The 15,716-nt window shown below is 35.4% G+C and overlaps 2 protein-coding genes across 3 annotated transcripts; both read right to left on the bottom strand.

Moving 5' to 3' along the window:
• Positions 1-181: 181 nt before the first annotated feature.
• gtf3ab (general transcription factor IIIA, b) lies at positions 182-3,470 on the bottom strand. Of its 2 annotated transcripts, none has more exons than XM_048174606.1 (9): positions 3,093-3,470; positions 2,865-2,959; positions 1,535-1,631; positions 1,364-1,452; positions 1,165-1,238; positions 995-1,078; positions 692-924; positions 563-616; positions 182-480 (listed from the first exon to the last, which is right to left on the bottom strand). In XM_048174606.1, exons 1-9 carry the CDS (start codon positions 3,207-3,209, stop codon positions 349-351), a joined length of 975 nt encoding a protein of 324 aa, XP_048030563.1. In that variant the 5' UTR covers positions 3,210-3,470; the 3' UTR covers positions 182-348. The 2 variants fall into 2 exon arrangements, with proteins under 2 accessions (XP_048030563.1, XP_048030564.1); XM_048174607.1 differs by having other exon boundaries at positions 2,865-2,956; positions 3,093-3,264.
• Positions 3,471-12,802: 9,332 nt separating this feature from the next.
• rpl21 (ribosomal protein L21) lies at positions 12,803-15,243 on the bottom strand. Its single transcript, XM_048175139.1, has 6 exons — positions 15,102-15,243; positions 14,344-14,422; positions 14,183-14,244; positions 13,986-14,098; positions 13,190-13,340; positions 12,803-12,930 (listed from the first exon to the last, which is right to left on the bottom strand). Exons 2-6 carry the CDS (start codon positions 14,408-14,410, stop codon positions 12,841-12,843), a joined length of 483 nt encoding a protein of 160 aa, XP_048031096.1. The 5' UTR covers positions 14,411-14,422; positions 15,102-15,243; the 3' UTR covers positions 12,803-12,840.
• Positions 15,244-15,716: the final 473 nt, after the last annotated feature.

The following is a 15,716-nucleotide window of genomic DNA, read 5'->3' as shown; positions in this document are numbered from 1 at the left end:
GTTGTAGAGGGAAACAGGGTGTTATACATTGTCGACAAAATACATTGTCACTGCAGAGGTCTATAAACTGCCAGCTGCCTTTGACGTCAAATTTCAGGTCAGGGGTACCTGCAATCCAGCCCAACCTCTACCAATTGACTACATAAGCGATCTTTTTGAAAGTCAACATGAGCAGAGACTGTTCCTCTTCCACCATCATGAACTTTATTCACCACAAAACAAGTTGCAGCAGTGATCATTTATTTCACAAATGAATCTAAACTGAAAATCATGTCTGTATAAACGGAACAAAACTTAGAAATTAAGGAAACTATGGGACAAAAGGGGATTGTTCCATGAAAAAGAAAGTTAAGGCAATGGCTTCTTCGATCCAGTCTTGTTCAATGACACATTTTTCAGATGCTCAGATAGTTTAGCTGCATCTGACGGTTTAGTTTTGGATGGAGTCGTCTTGAGTTTGCGCTGCTTGACTTTTGGCTTCTGTAAGAAGATCATATTCAGATGAGTATCTCAGATGCGTCTCACATGCATACAATTGGTGCACTGCTACATATCAGTTTACCTGCAGTTTTGACTTCTGAGGGTTATGGACTACAGAATGCCTCTTCAGGCTTTCCTGTAAAAATACATACATTAATAAAAAATAATTTTTTTTTTTAAATACTCAGCCATAATGAAGGGAAATGCTGACCTGCATAGCAAAGGCTTTTCCACAGCCTGCAAAAGAGCAGGTGAAGTCACGCTTTCCCTCATGGAAGACCAGAATGTGGTTCTGGAGGTTAAAGTTTTTGGTGTAGCTCTTTTGACAGCCCTCTCTAGAGCACTTAAACATGCGCCGCTCCCCAGAGTGAACAGATTGTTTGTGCTTCTGCAAAAACCAGGCATTGTGGAAGATCTTCTTGCATTGATCACATGGCAGGGTTTCTGTAAACAAGAGAAAATTGAAGCACAGAACTGCAAAGTCATTTTGATTAATCAAATTGAATGCATGTACCTCTGTGTGCAGTCTTTTTGTGCTTTTGATACGCTGACCAAGTTTTTCCTTTGAAGTTGCAGTACTCCTCACCACATAGGTAAACTTAAGTTTAGGGAGGAGTAATAAAATAAAGTTAGATCTTAAAAGAAAAAAAGCCTTGATTGTTTGAAAGTCAGAAGGCACATTACCTTCATGTACCTTCCCATGTCGTTTTAGAGCTTTAGATGAAACAAATTTGTTGTTGCATCCCTCAAAGTCACATCTGTCAGAATGAGAATGAGTAACTGGGTCACAATGAGGGGGGAGAGAAGGGGAAAAAAAAAAAAAAAAAAAAAAAAAAAAAAAAAAAAAAAAGTATACATAGTGGGATCTTAAAGCAACACTCACACAAAGGGCAACTCATTTGTGTGCTCACACATGTGAATCTTCAGTTGCTTTTTCTTACGAAACTCCTTTCCACAGCCTTGATGGTTGCACTACAAAATAGTCAAAACACCAAGTAAACATATTTGAAATAAAACAAAAACTACTTTAAAATCAAATCAGTAGATTACTCACCACATAATACCTCTCTTTATGATTGTGAACATGAGCAACGTGGTTCTTCAAGCTGCCAGGCGTGGAGAACGCATCTGAACACCCACTGACTGAGCACCTTTACCAGTTTTGATCAGCAAAAAATGTGCATAAAAGTACAAACTCAGTGAGCAGCCCACCTAGACGGCCTTTGAGACAACGTATCATGCCCATAAACACTGTCTGGGAAGGCAGTTTGCTAGGTCTACCGAAAGGGGGGCAAGTCATTCTTTCAGTTGAGTAAATGATTCAATGATGAAGCAAAAAAAAAAAAAAAAAAAAAAAAAAAAAAAAAAAAAAAAAAAAAAAAACACACACCACCCCACACGCTCTTTAGGCATAGGTGGCCACAAAATGGCCATAACACTTAAAGGGTTAGTTCACCCAAAAATGAAAATTCTGTCATTCATTACTTACCCTCATGCCGTTCCACACCTGTAAGACCTTCGTTCATCTTCAGAACACAAATTAAGATATTTTAGTTGAAATCCGATGGCTCCGTGAGGCCTCCATAGGGAGCAATGACATTTCCTCTCTCAAGATCCATAAAGGTACTAAAAACATATTTAAATTGGTTTATGGGAGTACAGTGGTTCAATATTATATAAAGCGACAAGAACATTTTTGGAGCGCCAAAAAAAAACCAAAATAACGACTTTAGTGATGGCCGATTTCAAAACAATGCTTCAGGAAGCATCGGAGCACAATGAATCAGTGTCACGTGATTTCAGCAGTTGGCAGTTTGACACACGATCTGAATCATGATCGAATCGATACACTGATTCATTTATGCGCTGAATCTTCCTGAAGCAGTGTTTTGAAATCGGCCATCACTAAATAAGTTGTTATTTTGTTTTTTGGCGCACCAAAAATATTCTCGCCGCTTTATAATATTAATATTGAGCCACTGTACTCGCATGAACAGATTTAAATGTTTTTAGTACCTTTATGGATCTTGAGAGAGGAAATGTCATTGCTCCCTATGGAGGCTCACGGAGCTATCGGATTTCAACTAAAATATCTTAATTTGTGTTCCAAAGATTAACGAAGGTTTTAGGGGTGTGGAACGGCATGAGGATAAGTAGGTAATAAATGACTGAATTTTCATTTTTGGGTGAACTAACCCTTTAACCTGCACATAACACATAACCTGCAGAAATGGTCACTGAACGAGACTTTAGTGAACGGTTACAAACAGGAATTTACGCCAGTACAAAATTGTTGGTTTAAAAGTGAAAAGTACATAACTTGAGATAATAAGCAAACTCTTCAAGCAAACGAATGATTTTGCTGTAAGTAGATGTGGACTCACAGGTAGGGTTTCTCCCCACTGTGGCTCAGCTGATGTCGGGTGAGCTGGTATCGGGTACAAAAGCTCTTCTCGCAGTTTCCACAAGCAAAGGGCTTCTGGTGAACAGTAAATAAAATAATGACTTTAAAAAAAAAAAATTCAGATCCACTAAATAGCCTACTAATAAGAACACTAGAGAAGCATCTAAAGTCTAAATAAGATTTAGTCATTGATTGTGGTGTCACTCACCAGTCCCGTGTGTCTGCAGTAATGCGCTTCCAACTTCCACAGCTTTGAAAACGTCGATTTACAGTCAGCGAAAGAACAAATGAAATGTTTATTCGGGTGTTGGATTCTTTCACCCATTCTAGTCGATTATAAACTGCTGTTGTCAGATGGTGGCAGGTCGGTCTTGGCCCACAACGAGAGAACTTCATTGAGCTACGTTTTATTGTGAGTGGAACATACCAACTGGGTCCATTGAAAACTGCAACAAAATAGAAAATTGCGTTAAATTATTATGTATCCTCTTAGCTGTCATATTATTGTTATTATGTATTGTTTAGCAGAATAATAATGAAAGATACTGTACGAATTATTCTATGCTTTGACTCATTAATGGTGGTTCCTACAACTATATATGGCTTGTTCCTGATTTGAATACATCTACCTGTATACGTCACATGATTGGCACATGACGTCGCGTAGTTACTGCTCTCATTGGTTGTTTTTCATTTTTGTTATAATTGAGAACAATACCAATTGTACATTAAACAATTTCTAAATTTTTTTTTAGAAAATCAGAGGAATATAGCTAGAAAACAAAATCTAAATAAATATTAATTTTTTATGGTTTACATGTTTTATTTTCAAACTTTTCTCATTGCATTATTAGTAATTTGCTTGTAACAATTGTCATAGCAAAATCTAATGATGTGAATTTGACAGAATATGTTTTCTATTTCCCATCTGATTAGTTTTCACAAATGAACCCTCATGTTTAAAATGTTTATTTTCCATGGTGATTCACACGTGCTATAACACCTGATAAACACTAAGCAACTGTTCACCTTCACAGAGCTGTGATCTGGACTGAAGGTCTTTAGAATTGTCTGACAGAGATTTATGTGGATATTAAACCGTCAAGTGGCTCCATTCAAGTCTGTGTATGAATGTGTCTGTCTAGGGTGTTTAAAAGACTGCCTGGCTCCATCCATCATACACACACGTGGAAATTACTGCCCTAATTGTGGTTTATCAGCCACCAAGAACGCCCGCTGATATGTATGATTTACTGCAGTCATGATTGCTCCTGTGTCTCAAGGTGAGTTTTATTTCAAAGTGCTGCATACTGTAAACTATTTCTCATTTCCTGCTTGCTGCACTTTACCTGAAGGCAAAGGGGGATTTGTTTTTCTCTTTCTCCAGCTTGGAATAACCTGATCCAGAAAATAGTTATTCACAGGGACCTCACATTAAAAATGATTCACAAATAAACAACCAAAATCTATCAATGATATTATAAATAGTTCACAGATAGCTCATCTCTATCTGTCTGACATCAAGTTCAGCGGACATTCCTGCCCTGTGGTCAACGTCATGCCTCTTCCTTCACATCATCCGGTCTTGCAGTGTCCCAACCCTCCCATGTTTGGGACTGATCAATAAAGCTGTCTCTATATCTCAATGGCCATGATCTGTCCTGATAAGCACCAGCAAGCAAAAAGACAAACACCAGCTCACGGCCAAAATGGTATGTTGAGAGTCATGCCTTCAGTCTCCCATCTGAGCAAATCTTCCCAATTTCAAAACCTTTAGGAGGTTTCAAAAAGAGTCAGAGACTGTGGTGGGAGAAGACAATATGATGTCTAGTTGTATTATCTCCATGTGCCGTGTTTGCTTGTCTCCCTGGTTGAGAGAGGAAAGTTAATGTTTAACATGGCCAGTCGATATGGCTGCCGCGCTGCTTGATGGCCTAAATCTCTGAGTGTCAAACAGGTATGATTAAGGACCTCAGGACTTGCCTCTGCCCACTCTGCTCCATCCCTTTTTCCTTTTTACCTCTCCTCTGTTTACTCTGTTTAATTCAATCTATGAGTCAGAGCCTTGCTGCGGAAGCTACTTTGAAAATGTAGCTTGTCAAGCTACACTACAAACTACTGTACAAATAAATACATTGAAGTTACGGTGAATTGCTGTTCATTTATATGAACTATCTGAAGGAACCAATTAACTAGAGTGAATTGAACTACCCAATGTTATGAGAGAGAGGACCGTCCGAATGTGCTTCAATAGCATGAGTGAACCGATTCACTACAATAGATTGCACAACATTAAAGGATTAGTTCACTTAAAAATGAAAATTACCTCAAAATTTACTTACCTTCAAGCCATCCCTGGTGTATATGACTTTCTACTTTCTGATGAACACAATCAGAGTTATATTAATAAATATCCTGATGCATCCGAGCTTTATAATGGCAGTGAGCGATACCAACGTGTATGAAGCTCAAGAAAGTGCATCCATCCATTATAAACGTACTCCATATGGCTCCAGGGGGATAATAAATGCATCTGTGTAAGTAAAATATCCATATTTAACAAGTTATAATGTAAAATATCTATCTTCCAGTAGTCCATCTTCTGTATTCAGCTTACGAAGAAAGCGTAACGCCTCTTGCAGTTCAAAACGCTTACGCAACATCCTACGCCTTCCATATTCAACTTATAAAACAAGCGTAACTGACGTAGCTTTTTTCATAAGTTGAATACGGAAGATGGACTGGCGGAAGCTAGATGTTTTATTTTATAACCTGTTAAATATGGATATTTTTCACATACAGATTCATCGCTTCGCTTCAAAGTGGAGTACATTTATGATGGATGGATGAACTTTCTCAAGCTTCAAACTCATTGGTCCCGTTCACTGCCACTAAAAAGCTTGGATACGTCAGGATATTTAGTAGCTTAATATAACTCAGATTGTGTTTATCAGAAAGAAGAAAGTCATATACACCTAGGATAAAATTTTCATTTTAAAATCCTTTAAATGTGATAGAGAGGACCATCCAAAACAAACCAGTATAAAAAAATGAATTGGACTATCCAACATTAAATAAAAGAGTGGACTGTCCAAATGAACAGATTCACTAGAAAGAAATGGACTATCCAGCTTTACATATGGCAGAGAGGACTGTTTAGGATGAAGCAATTCACTAGAATTAATCAGACTTTCCAACATAAGGTATGATCGAGAGGACCGTGTGGCTATATGAAAGAGAACTGGTTAAAGGAACACTCCACTTTTTTAAAAATAGGCTCATTTTCCAACTCCCCTAGAGTTTGAGTTTTACTGTTTTCGAATCCATTCAGCCGATTTCCAGGTCAGGCAGTACCACTTTTAGCATAGCTTAGCATAGTTCATTGAATCTGATTAGACTGTTAGCATCGCGCTCAAAAATGACCAAAGAGTTTCAATATTTTTCCTATTTAAAACTTGAGTCTTCTGTAGTTACATCGTGTACTAAGACCGACAGAAAATGAAAAGTTGTGATTTTCTAGGCCGATATGGCTAGGAACTATACTCTCATTCCGACGTAATAATCAACCAACTTTGCTGCCGTACACTGTAAAAAAAATCCCGTTGTGTCTATGGAAAAATACCGGCAGCTGTGGTTACCAGAACAATACTGTAAAAATGACATCAAACCGTAAACATACTTACGGAGTTACATGTGAATTTTACATTTTAAATATGTATATTTAACATTGGATTTCAGTACACTGTAAAAAAAATCCCAGTAAAATTTACGGTAAAATAACATATTTCATTAACTGATATAATGTTAATTTACCAACCTAATGAAGTACTAATATCTGTTTTGTATCTTTATAATACACTGACAGTCACCAAACACAGTGGTCATAAGAGTCACATGATGAATCAAAGTTCATCACAAGCAGATTTTCCACAAGCTGAGAAGGACAACACTGACATATAGAAGGTGCACACAGTGTCATTCACACACACACTAAACACCACCATGGTAACATGCATGAAATTTTAAAAAATGCAATAAACATTAATTTAACAACATTAGATGTAACATAAAACCCTAATGTACATAACTGATTAGAAAAAAATGAGAAAAACTAAGAAGGAACAGAGTTATTTCAACAAAAATATATCAAATGTGAAGTGTCATGCAGGGAATTGTGGGAATGTCAATTTACGGTTTTTCACTGTAAATTTTACAATGAATTGTTATTTTTCACTTTCAAAAACTGTGAATTTAATGGTATTTTACCGTAAAATTACATTAAATGTACCGTTAGATCTATTACAGTTATTCACCGTATATAGTACGGAAACTTTCTGTAAACCAATTAACAGTTTTTCACCGCAGCATTTTTACAGTCTTTTACTGTTAAAATCACGGTAATTTTTTACAGTGTACCATGGGTGCAGCAGGCACAATGATATTAAAATCGCAACTTTTCATTTTCCGTCTGTCTTAGTACACGATGTAACTACAGAAGACTCAAGTTTTAAATAGGAAAAATATCGAAACTCTTTGGTCATTTTTGAGCGAGATGCTAACGGTCTAATCAGATTCAATGAACTATGCTAAGCTATGCTAAAAGTGGTACCGCCAGAACCGGAGATCGGCTGAATGGATTCAAAAACGGTAAAACTCAAACTCTAGGGGAGTTGGAAAATGAGTCTTTTTTTAAAAAAAAAGTGGAGTGTTCCTTTAAGTCAACTAGTTTCCCAGCCTGACCATCTAAAAAAGTGTCCAAAACCCCTCTAAAACTAACCTGCTAAACCAGCTATGACAAGGCTTGAAGACCAGCCAAGACCAGCCAGCCAGCTTAGGCTGGTTTTAGCTGTTTTTCAGCAGGGATGACGGACCATTTATGTTAAAATGATTCACTAGAACAAATTAGACTTTCCAGTGATTTGGAGTTTTGTACACTCAAAAACAGTAAAAACACAGAGTTACACACGCTGAATACAAATAAAATATTGTGGTAATGTTGGCCTGTCTTTAATAAATCAGTCTGTCTTGATATTTAAAGTGATATCAGTCAGTGTTGTTGATTTAATGCATGTGATATAAACTGAAGAGTGTAAAGTTGGGGCTTCCCTCATCCCAGGGTCCTTAGATAAGCTACATTTTACACCTTACTCCCAAGCCCCAAACTCTAAATAATTCATTTTAGTTGTTAGGTTATTAACGTCATGAGAAAAATAGACACTCAATATCTTAAAGATATTGACGCAGTCTTATTGCCATAGTCAGTGTTAATTGATTACTAAGGGAAATTCTTCCGCCATTCTCACACTTTCGACATCTTCATAGTGATCAATACCAGGGCAGCATGTCACTTGTTGATTGATACTATTGATTATGACCTCTGCGAGACCTCATCACCTTTATCCACATCCTTACAAATATCTAACACCAGCACGATAGCAGAGGGAACAGGGCCAATGGATAGGCACAGCATACAATGAGGTTATCTAGTCGTCCTCACATTCTCACAGTCATGCTATGACCTCTCAGCGTGCCATCCTAATACTGTGGCTAATTCCCAGACCTGTGTGTCCTCTGAGGACACAATGAATAGACCATGCCTAAAAAAGGAATAAGGTCAGATTCAGCCCCATACTAGCAGCTAAATCTAAATCAAGCACTTCAACTGTAATGCAGAAGTGCCGCGTACATGTCATAAAATAAAAATGCAGTGAAGGACGTGCATGTGAGAACATCGTGGAATTAATGCTGTTTCTCATACGCACCCACACAGCTGCTGTGTATCTCAGTAACTGACCCTAATTGAAGCAAATATTGGGTGAAGTACTGAGGTGGGATGAGATAACATATTTGTCAGATATGCAGTCAGGCATTCAGCCACTCTGATTACACAGCACAAGTCAAGATAGAAAGAGGTGGTCCTCGCTTACACACCAAATCACACAAAGAACACCACACACACACACACACAAACAAAAGGCCCAGAACAGTAGATATATTAGTGTACATACTTCACAAAGCAGACAAATGTATCAGCAAATTTGGATATTTAGGGGTGAGCATGTTTTGTGATTTGGTCATAATTTGACTCATCGTTAACTTTGAATGGAATTAGGAGAGACAATTTGAAAAGGCCTCAGTTTCTAGCTTATGATGTTTTCATATTAGTTAGTCTGCTATTTTATTGTAATTTTTGAATAATTACAGTACTTTTGTGAATAATTCTTTATCAATCTATTGTAACTGTATTTATATATATATATTGGGCTTGGTGCTTGAATATCATCACAACATGGCTTTTCTTCCATTATCATCAAGTTTTCCTCAGTTACAAATATTCACCATTAAGAAAACACAGGGAGATTTGTCTGAAATTTAAACTTTCAGCTGATGTGTGCAAAAAATAGGCTATAATACTAAATATCATATTGGTAATAATCAGTTCTGGGTATAGATTACTTGCAAACCATCCATTTTAATCCTCTTACAAATACAAATTACATGATGAAAATTTAAAAAGTAATCTATTACATTACACATTTTAGGTACTATAATCTGATTACTTTTGGATTACTTTTGGATTACTTTGCTATAACAAAGAGACATACAGTACAGTCCAAAAGTTCGGAACCACTAAGATTTTTAATGTTTTTAAAAGAAGTTTCGTCTGCTCACCAAGGCTACATTTATTTAATTAAAAATACAGTAAAAACAGTAATATTGTGAAATATTATTACAGTTTAAAATAACTGTTTTCTATTTGAATATATTTCACAAAATTTATTCCTGTGATGGCAAAGCTGAATTTTCAGCATCATTACTCCAGTCTTCAGTGTCACATGATCTTTTAGAAATCATTCTAATATGCTGATCTGCTGCTCAAGAAACATTTAATGTGTACAATTGTACAAAATATTTGTGTACAATATTTTTTTTCAGGATTATTTGATGAATAGAAAGTTCAAAAGAACAGTGTTTATCTGAAATCTAATCTTTTGTAACATTATAAATGTCTTTACTGCCACTTTTGATTGATTTAATGCATCCTTTCTGAATAAAAGTATTTATTTCTTTAATTTCTTTTCAAAAAAATAAAAATAAAAATTCTTACTGACCCCAAACTTTTGAACGGTAGTGTATAATGCTACAGAAGTTTTGTATTTCAGATAAATGCTGTTCTTTTGAACTTTCTATTCATCAAGGAATCCTGAAAAAAAAAGTACACAACTGTTTTCAACATTGAAAATAATCATAAATGTTTATTGAGCAGCAAATCAGCATCTTAGAATGATTTCTGAAGGATCATGTGACACTGAAGACTGGAGTAACGATGCTGAAAATTCAGCTTTGCATCACAGGAATAAATTACTTTGTCAAATATATTTAAATAGTACACAGTTATTTTAAATTGTAATAATATTTCACAATATTACTGTTTTTTACTGTATTTTTAATTAAATAAATGTAGCCTTGGTGAGCAGACGAAACTTCTTTTAAAAACATTAAAAATCTTAGTGGTTCCAAACTTTTAGACTGTACTGTACATTAAACATATGTCAGGCTTTCTCAAAAACAAAAAACAAAACAAAAACTGACTAAAAATATTTGACTTGTTTATGCTGTATCTCAATTGTGCATGTAATTATAGCCAGCTAACACTGTTCTTGTGTGTGAAAACTGGAAGATAAGCAGTAAATAAGCAATAGGCTTTTTTAAAAAAAATTAAAATAAAATTAGTGAGAATTAGTGAATTATGAATAATATACTGCGATTTTGTGAATATTAAGTATATATAATCAATAAGTAACTGTACTCTGATTATGAGTATTTTAAATGTAATATAATCTATTTATAAGTATTTAATTTTAGGAATCTGATTACGTAATCCAGATTACATATAGTCAGTTAATACCCAGCACTGGCAATAATCTTGTCTGCCTGATCAATGCATTTTGACGCCAAGAAAACTCATTAATACATTTTTAATACACAGTCATGATCTGTGCTGCAAAAGTAAGCAATACTGGTCATGAGTCTAATAAATAGACTAGATGTGCAAGGATTCAGTTGAAAATATTTTCAGTTGCGTCTTTTTAGCACACCAACTCAAAGATCTTTTCAGTTGAACAGGGTTTTATTCTGTCAAGGCAATGACTAATGCTGCCTTCTAGTGACAGCTCATGTGAACTACCATATAGACATAAGCACAAAACCATCTGTTTTGCAAGTAAAATATTTAAATATATTTTTGATTCATGTGGAAATAATTTACTTAAGATCAATATTCTACCACTTTGTATTGAATTGAATTACATGAGGTGTATGATCACCTAAAGAGATCAGAATAACTACACTAATAAGGCACATTTTTGTTCCTGTTTTAATCCACCAGTTAAATTGTTATTGCATAATAACTTCTACCACCTTTCTAGGTTATCAAAACTGCACCTGCAGGTAAGAGCAGTTATGTGGACCAAAGAACAATAGGACATTTGACAAATGAAGGACAAATTAATTAAACGAAAAGAATTGAAAAAATTTAACCTTCCTACAATCACAGCAAAGTTCTTTTTAACAGATTGGACATGAAATGACTTGAAAATCAGGCTGTTCTATCAAAGTGAGCAATTCAACATAAGGCCAGCTGCAACACTGATAAGAAGTATAGTGATTTTGCTGAAATTGCAGGCATTTTCTAGACAGCATTTTTCTCCTCTTTCTGTACTTTGATGATTTTAGGCTGTACGAGAGAACAGCTAAAAGGAGAAAAGGCCAAAGTAGCATCACATCTGGATCTTGCTATAATCCATGACATCTTTTTTGTGATTGAATGAAAGCTGGGAACTTTGGACCACATTTTTGGCCACTTCATGCTGTCTTAAACATAAAGGTTTTGATCAATAGCAAAGCCATGAGACCCTTATATCAGTAGCGGTACCTCCGATGTGTTTCACTTGAAATGGGCCTCGCAACAGAAGGGGCAACAAATGAATCGGTCCCCAAAACTCAAGATATATGGGGCAAAAATGTCCTTGTATGAGTTCTTTTTAATATTTATAACAGGATATAGAGTGCCGTTTTCCTGAATATCAGCACAATTGCAAATGTGATAGCCTAATGATTTCATACCACAGTTCAATAAACAAGTTGTTAATGTTAGGTGACTTTCATTTTAGACTTATAACATTGTGAAATAGAGCAAAAATAGTCAAATGAAAAAAGTTTCAAACAAATCCAGAGCCATTGCGTGTCTCCAAGCCACACAGTGATATTTCGATAACTGAATGAATCTAAGTTTTGAACAAATCGTTTGAAAAATGGGAGGCCTCCAACGGTTTCTTTGAAATGGGCCTCTGAATTGCAAAGGCCGCCTCTGTCTAATATACCAATATCCTTAAACAGAACCTGCTGTAGCTTGTCACATTTTGTAATAAGAAACCTTTCTGGAAAATCTGCAGGACAGATTCAAAATATAAGCGCTTTGCTTATACATGCAAGTTACATGCAAACATGACCAGCAAATTTATGAAAATTTAATATGCTTTTACATTCTTGACTGTGCTGTTAGCTTGCAAGTTAAATACTGAAATAACTAAATATATGAATCCCTTTTAATTGTATTTTTCTAATTGTATAGTGACATACTGTAGGTACAAAAGTTGTCACTGGGACGCCCTTCCAAAAGGTACATCTTTGTACCTTATTTACCTCTAAACGCAGCATATTAGTATCTTAAAAAAATAAAACAACATTTGTACCTTTTGAAAGGGTACCACCAAACTGACAGCTTTTGTAGCTTTTTTTGAGAGTGTATGGTAAGTCACTATCAATTTGCATCTTTTACATCAATAGATTTGCCCTTATAATAAGAAAAATACAATTACAAAGGTTAAATGGTTAAAGAAAGAGTTTTAAACAAGATTTATGTGGTACAAAGGTCTTTATTTTGGTCAGCAGACTTATGCCATGAACTCGTAGGGGATGGGCTCTAGGACCTGAGGCTCGTTGTTCTTGGTGCTGACAAAGTGTGCTGGCCGTGGAGCAGCAGGCTGAAAACAAGATAAAGACACATCAACACCACAAACAAACATTAGCCAGAGCTGTTATAATGTTGTTAACTAATCATGTAAATTTAATTAAATGATGGCATTTTAATTTTAATTCAAATGACCAACTGCAACATCCAAATATAACACCTAATGTTTACATCAGGGAGTTCAATGAAATGCATAGTTTCACTGTGTACACATTTACAAGTCAAAACGTTCCATTTCCAAGACAATTAAAATAATCCAAGTTCTCTCATACCTGGCGTTTAAGCTCAATCCAGGTGCCCTGCTTCTTGGCCTCCAATTTCTTCTTCTCGTTCTCCTTAACGCGCTGCAGGAAGCTGTCTCTGCTCTTTGAGTGCTTAATGTGCTCGATGCGCACATTAATTCTCTTAGCCAGGATCTTGCCCCTAGAAGTAAAAGCAATAATTGGTCACTTAAACATCAATTATTGTTGTGCATTTACAAGCTTTATCAAAGAGAGGCATGTTTCCATATTGACAATCTGGCAAAGGCATTAATGTGCCAGTCCAGGGTGCATACGGATGACTGCTCTTCCCCACATGAATGACCACACAGGACACTGGACGGCCCTTATGGCAAAGTGAATCTGGGGCATTACACATTAATAACCTTCATTGATATGGATGAGTTCAAAACTTGTTTGCTCAATATTTTGAGAACACTACTCGAGTATTGTGTGTGAGATATATATATATATTGTTTGATGGCACACTGATTGTGACAGTAAATGAGTTGTAAGAAAAATTATATTTTTAACTTTTTCCATCAATCATTATTTCTGGTTTACTGTCATATAAGTATTCATGAGAGATACACTAGCATTATATAGTCATATACATTGAGGATGCCATGAGGGTGAGTAAAGCAGAATTTTCATTTTTGGGTAAACTATCCCTTTAACATGATGCAAAAGTGGCATCAAAAGCATTATCTGTAGAAACACTAAGCAGGTGGTTTCTGTACTTGTCTGACTTATTTAACTTGTTAACTAACTTAACATCTAAATATGTCATGTTCAGGGCAGTACTTACTTGACTTGCTTGTTGACAATGATGCCTACAGCATGCTGTGTAACATTATAAACACGTCCTGTTTTTCCATGGTAGCATTTATGAGGCATGCCCTTCTGGATGGTTCCTGTGCCCTGGATTAAAAGATGGTTTTCTTATAAATCGTCTTAATTCTTGACAACAAAAAAGTACATTAAAACATCTTTAATAAAACTTACCTTGATGTCTACAATATCACCCTTTTTGTAGATGCGCATGTAGGTGGACAGAGGGATTGGACCTGTTTTGGAGTAAAAAGCAATGTCAGATCTAAAAAGTTTTATAACAGGTTTAAATGCTAAAGTAAAGTACAAACTAAATACAAAAATAGTCAACTCACCATGCTTGCGGAAGGGCCTGGCAAACATATACCTGGTCCCCCTCCTCTTGCCTCTGGTGTTTGTCATGATGCCTGATTACTGGGTGCAAAAGAAGAAAAAATAAAGTTAGAAAAATAGTTTATAGAAAAAAAAGTTCTCAAACACTCTCATTGTACTAGGCTAAATACTCAACTAACGTTACAATACTAGAGAAAATACTTAATATCACATTTTATTTGCAGCCTTTGGCCATCACTGACTGTACAATATAACTGTAACATGGTAGCATATTTATATAGCTTTAACAATGTATTTATTCTAAAAACGATTAACAACAAATCATTAAAGGCAGTTTAATTATGACTATGAACACATTAAGACAGTCTTTTTGACATTAGGTTGTTACAGCCCTAAGTAACTTTAGCTCATGACAAAGAAATACATTGACAAAAGACCCAAACTGATGTGACATCTTTCAACTGTCGTAAGTATGTATACATGTTCGTAATACATATATATCAATTGGAAATGTTTCTACACGTCTTTATTTTTATATCCATGACTCTCGCAGAGCCTGTACACGCATGGCCCACATGGAACGGACACGCTCCAGCTTGGCTCTGTATTTTACTCTTTACGGCATCCAACAACGTACATGCGGACTTAATTTCGATGCCATGCGAAGTAAGGTATTTTTTAGGCGCTTTGTGTTGCACTTCTGCTCAGAGAGAACTATGTAATTAAGGATTTAATACATAATGTCTGGAGCACATCTTACCCCCGGTTGCTCGCAAGATGGCGGGTACGGCGGAAAGAGAATGAAGGGGTCCTGTGGTTCTTCCTTCAAAGCACGAATAGGAAGACTACTCATTTGCCTGAGTAAAAGTATCAGAGCTGTTGCTCCATGGGCAGTGATGTCATCGCCATACAAAAACAGTTTTTTTTACTCCTTGCGAGAGCATTGCATATATATGTATGTATATATATATATTTTCAAAGAATCGTGTGGATTTATTTTATTTATACTTTTTTTTTTTAAATAAAAATGTAATAAATGTAATAAAAGTTATGCCTTAAATGAACATTATTTTCGAAAAATCACACAAACACACAACCATTTAATTTAAATATTTTAAATAAGAAGCTTTAACTGGGTTATTTATAAATTTTGTATTATTATTTTTTTTTCTATTATTATTATAAGTGTTCACTGGGTCAAGTTCAAGATATTTTTTTTTTACTTTTAATTAAAAATATAATAAATTAAATTAATAAAATTAAATCCTGACTTTCGAAAATCACAGCCCAAGCTCTCTGCTGAAATGAATATACTCTCAAATAAACAACATAATGTTCATAAATGTCTTTATGAGTTCATTAATATCATTAATAT

The sequence above is a fragment of the Megalobrama amblycephala genome, linkage group LG22, assembly GCF_018812025.1.
Source record: "Megalobrama amblycephala isolate DHTTF-2021 linkage group LG22, ASM1881202v1, whole genome shotgun sequence".
Classification (NCBI taxonomy): domain Eukaryota; kingdom Metazoa; phylum Chordata; class Actinopteri; order Cypriniformes; family Xenocyprididae; genus Megalobrama; species Megalobrama amblycephala.
Note: the sequence above shows the minus strand (reverse complement) of the source record. Positions and strands in the feature narration are given on the sequence as shown.